The sequence below is a fragment of the Diplotaxodon limnothrissa genome, linkage group LG18 (assembly GCF_057381915.1).
Source record: "Diplotaxodon limnothrissa isolate DT_005_m linkage group LG18, D_limnothrissa_male_GT1.1, whole genome shotgun sequence".
NCBI classification, from domain to species: Eukaryota; Metazoa; Chordata; class Actinopteri; order Cichliformes; family Cichlidae; genus Diplotaxodon; species Diplotaxodon limnothrissa.
This window is the reverse complement of record NC_140613.1, coordinates 35,274,573-35,279,639: the sequence shown is the minus strand read 5'-3', so window position 1 is coordinate 35,279,639 and position 5,067 is coordinate 35,274,573. Positions and strand designations below refer to the sequence as shown.

At 42.2% G+C, this 5,067-nt stretch overlaps 1 protein-coding gene across 2 annotated transcripts in view; it reads right to left on the bottom strand.

The window, feature by feature from the left end:
• Positions 1-578: 578 nt before the first annotated feature.
• The window catches only part of LOC146614076 (tropomyosin alpha-1 chain-like), a 17,667-nt gene continuing 13,178 nt past the window's right edge, over positions 579-5,067 (bottom strand). The window contains exons 9-10 of one of the 2 annotated variants that reach the window (XM_085378545.1): positions 2,269-2,347; positions 579-1,201 (exon numbers count right to left, since the gene is read on the bottom strand). In XM_085378545.1, the coding sequence (XP_085234671.1) occupies positions 1,198-1,201; positions 2,269-2,347 (83 nt within the window). In that variant the 3' untranslated portion in view covers positions 579-1,197. Of the gene's footprint in view, positions 1,202-2,264; positions 2,348-5,067 lie in introns of those variants that run through there. The other variant, XM_085378544.1, reaches the window with a different exon arrangement.

Sequence of the window (5,067 nt, the reverse complement as noted above, 5' to 3'; positions counted from 1 at the left end):
GCTGGTAGGGACGGTGTGCAGCAGCCCTTTAAGCTCGCTTTCAGCCTGTCGAATTATATTGACGAAGAAAAACATAATAATATTGACCCGTCAGCCCACAAATGCATTGGCCCAGTGTGACAGATCACTGTATCAGGCCTGGGGGCTTTGGGATCTGCAGGTAGGGAGAGAGGTGGTTAAAGGCAGCAATCGCTAAGGGTTGATTACAGTTGTTGAACATCATGGTGTCTCTTGGAGGAGGAGAGTGGGCAGGCAGGGGGATCCCAGGTAAGTCCATGTTTCCAGTAAAAGTGTCAACAGGCACAATGAGGCAGTGCTACTTTTCACATTTAGCTCCAAAAATTGGTAACAGGTACATTTCTTTAGAAAAGCCTGAAGCTCTTACATCTCACAATGCTTTGCAGGGTATCATCGATGTGCAGTGTGCACAAACCGAGAGTAAAATGAATGTCAATTTTCCATGTTAACCACCAGGGCAGAACACAGCATCGGCGTATTTTCAAAAAGTTTAAAGCACCAGTCCAGCAAATCTCTGCTTTCGTGTAATTTTCAACAAAGAGATCCAGATTTGCAACAAAATGTAAATGGTTTTATTTTTTTGCCTGTGCTCCACGTCTCCACCAAATTCCAAAACTGTTCAAATTACTTTGCTGACAGACAAATGAACATGAGACATACTTTCACCAGGGCTTTACAATCATAATACTTTGTAATTCACAATTCAGGAAAATCTTTAAGTATATTTATATATATAGGTTGGTGATATTTCTATCCAGATGTGGTTTTCATCACCAAATTTTCCATGAATTCCTGAGACAAGAAAATCCTGAAAGCATTCATTAGGGACTGAACACTGCAGAACGCCCGTCGAAATTGCAAGACAAATATTAATAACTTCAAACTAAGAAAATAAACCATGAATACAGATGACGTAACCCAGAGATGTTTCCTTAAACAGGGATACAGCACAGAATTGATACAGAAGCACAACGAAGAGCAAAACAAAACAACATTTAAGAGAGCAAACAATTATCCATGGACAACTGAATCATAAGAGGCTAACTGCACGGGAGCAAACTTCGAGGATTTAGAGGGAATACTGTAAATACAGGTAGGCGATCACAGACGCAGAGCTGAGAGTAATGGTCAGCAGAAGAAAAGGTCACAACCTGGAAGGATGGTGGAGATTCTGAACATTTAGCTGAAAACAACAGAAGCAAAAGACAGTAAGTGCAATTATATCTGAAATAACATCTTAGGCAACACAAGTGCAACATTGATAGGCCATTCAATATGTTTACAAGCAGGTCTAGATTTACAGATAACATGGTGGCCACGACAAAAGAACCCATTGATGAATCCGTCAGCTTTAACAGAGGTGCTCAATTTGCTGACAAGATATTTGACTCCGCACAGACCACGCCCGCCACACACATTAACCAGGTAAAATACGTATTTAGGCTGAATGTTTTTTTCTTCAATTATTTTTTAAAAGTCAGGTCAAGGCTCCAAAAGCCCAAAGGAGATATAAGGGTGGCGGCTCACAACAGTTTTTGTTTGCTGGATCATTTTAGTTCAGCTTTCCTTTTGTTATATTTCTTTCAGTTCAAAATGTGTTCATTACATAAATAAAATGTAATTTTCTCTGTAGCACTTCATGGATTTCATAAGCAGCACACCTTAGTTGTTCACACAAAGCATAAAAGTAAAAAACAATATATACAGTGTTATCTTCATTTTAGATGTCAGAAAGTATTTGCGGCTCCCAGTGTTTTCTTTTACGTGGAAACCGGCTCCAAATGGCTCTTTGGGTGTTAACGGTTGCTGACCCCTGGTTTAAACCTTTAGTGTGTTTTCAGCATCATCTTTGAGGTCCCAAAACAAGCATATCAGCCTTCAATAGTGTCTCAATTCTGTACCCACTGTTTGTCTATCAACAGTAAGAAGAGGCCACACAGAACATCAGTACCTTAAAGTTTACAGTGCACTTATTCTGGGTGGTAAAACACTATCAAACTCTTTAATGTTTAGTTGTTTATTTAGAAAAAAAAGATTAAACACTCAATTAAAAACTTAATTTAACAATAATTAAGATTTTTGTAATTTTCTAAAGCATTTTTTAAATTAATGCAGTAAAATGGACAGCCTGATGCTCTGAAATCAATTTACTAATAATGCATATTTTATGGCACAATTCATTATTAAATCACAAAGTGGTTGATTTAAATGTGCAAGACTCTTGGTCATCCATGTGCTGTCACAACTTACATAGAGGTCATGTCATTAAGGGCATGGTCCAGTTCCTCACTGATGGCTTTGTACTTGAGCTTTTGTGCATAAAGTTCATCTGTGGGTATAAACACAGACAAGAGACAAAAGTGAAGAAAGAAAACAGACAGTTTGAACAAAGAGGCTGAAACTGATCTGCAGAAACATTCACAGTGAAATACTAAGTTATAAAAAAATGAACTAAGCAGTTCTTTCTTAAATAGAAGAGTCCAGTTAATAAGAGTAGCCTTGTTTTCTGTGTTAGTGCTGCTCACTGTCTTGGACTCTTCATCACAACTGAACGTACTGGAGACATCCTCCCATACATGCATGTATGCCTGCTAGCATCTTGCACCCTGCTGTTATGTGCTGGATTGTCTCTGGGGCATCTTTACACAGCCTGCACCTGGGGTCTTGCCTGGTGTGATAGACCCCAGCCTCTATGGATCTTGTACTCAGAGCTTGTTCTTGTGCTGCCATGATTAGTGCCTCTGTGCTGTCTTTCAGTCCAGCTTTGTCCAGCCACTGGTAGGATTTCTGGATATCAGCCACCTCCTCTATCTGCCGGTGGTACATACCGTGCAGGGGCCTGTCCTTCCATGATGGTTCCTCGTCTCCCTCCTCTTTCTTGGGTTTCTGCTGCCTGAGGTATTCACTGAGCACTCTGTCAGTTGGGGCCATCTTCCCAATGTATTCTTGGATGTTCGTTGTCTCATCCTGGACTGTGGTGCTGACACTCACCAGTCCCCGGCCCCCTTCCTTCCGCTTAGCGTACAGCCTCAGGGTGCTGGACTTGGGGTGAAACCCTCCATGCATGGTAAGGAGCTTTCTTGTCTTTATGTCAGTGGCTTCTATCTCCTCCTTTGGCCAGCCTATTACCCCAGCAGGGTACCTGATCACGGGCAGGGCGTACGTGTTGATGGCCCGGATCTTGTTCTTACCATTCAGCTGACTCCTCAGGACTTGCCTGACCCTCTGCAGGTACTTGGTGGTTGCAGCTTTTCTAGCGGCCTCTTCATGGTTCCCATTCGCCTGCGGGATCCCCAGGTACTTGTAACTGTCCTCTATGTCTGCAATGTTGCCTTCTGGTAGTTCAATCCCCTCAGTTCTGACTACCTTCCCTCTCTTTGTTACCATCCGACTACACTTCTCCAGTCCGAACGACATTCCAATGTCATTGCTGTATAGCCTCGTAGTGTGGATCAGTGAATCGATGTCTCGTTCACTATTGGCATACAGCTTGATGTCATCCATGTACAGGAGGTGGCTGACGACTGCTCTGTTCCGTAGTCGGTATCCGTACTGTGATGACTCTGCCATTATGAGCTTTAAATGGAGCCAGGAAGCATTTAATCACAATGCGTCTGTGCTAATAATTGGGTATTGGGTATATATATATATATATATATATATATATATATATATATATATATATATATATATATATATATATATATATATATATACTAGGGGTGCAACGATATTCGTATCGATATTGAACCGTTCGATACAGAGCTTTCGGTTCGGTACGCATATGTATCGAACAATACAACATTTGTAATTTATTTTATCAATTTTCCTTCTGACGATGCTGTCTGTGTTGAGCGCTCAGTGGATCTGCGTTCGACTACTCCGCCTAGGCTGCACTGTCGAGCGCAGATCCACTGAGCGCTCAACACAGACAGCATAGTCAGGAGGAAGAGCGCAGGGCAAGCTAGCGAGACAGAAGTTAAGCTCTCCTTGCAACATGGACCTCCCCCACCCTCATTCAGATCTGGCGTTTGGAATTATTTTGGTTTTCATGTGACGTATGACCCTGAAGGTAAGCGCGTCATGGACTAAAGTAAAACAGTATGTTGGATGCGCCACGCAATGCTTAATTACATTGGTGTGAACTAGTGTGTTAGCGCAGTTAGCTCGTTAACGTGTTGGCCGTCTAGCCCCATGCACGGGGCGATCGGCGGTAGCTCGTTAACGGAGATTTGCCGTGTTGTGGCGTTAAGGTCATTTCAACGAGATTAACCTGAAAGCACTAGTGGGAACACAACGAATATGACTGCACATTTACGCCGACATCATCCTAGTGCAAAGACAAAAACAACAAGCATGCTACTAACTTTAGCCGAGTCATTTAGACAGCTGTTAGCACATGATTCTCCTTATGCTGCTGAGAATATAGCCCAGAAGAAGCGGATAGTATAGCTTTTATTTTGGAAAGAGCCATTTCTCTGTAATAAACTCTCTTTTCCAAAGATGAGTGATTCCTCAATCAGATACAGGGCTTGCAAAATCGCTAGCCCGACGTCCCGGAGCTAGCGATCTTTCCAGTCGGGCTACAAAAATCTCTCTGCCCTGCCCGTCGGGCTATTGTAGGAAAAATATATGTCAATGCTTTTGCATTCTTTCAGAAATGTAGCTGGGTAATTATGTCATTGGCATCGGTGAGCCACTGTCAATATGTGACATATTGAAGTCACGTTTGAATTTGCACTTGTTTTTTTGCTTTCACTTTGCAATCGTGCGAACTGTGTATAGAGAGCGACAGCACTGATCTGTGAGTGATGATAATTTGTGCACCAATTCCTCTGACATCGTCTTATTAATCGTTAGCTTACTATGCAAACATGACAAGTGAAATCTCCCGCAGCAAGCTTAAACATGTGAGAGGTTGATTGCGCAGAGAATCGCTGAGCTTATGTGAGTCGTGTGTAAAAGTAGCAGTATATATATTTTAGTTCTGCTGAGCCAAATAAGACAGGTCGGGGTGAAGAAGTGACAGCCAAAGAAAAGCTTACCACA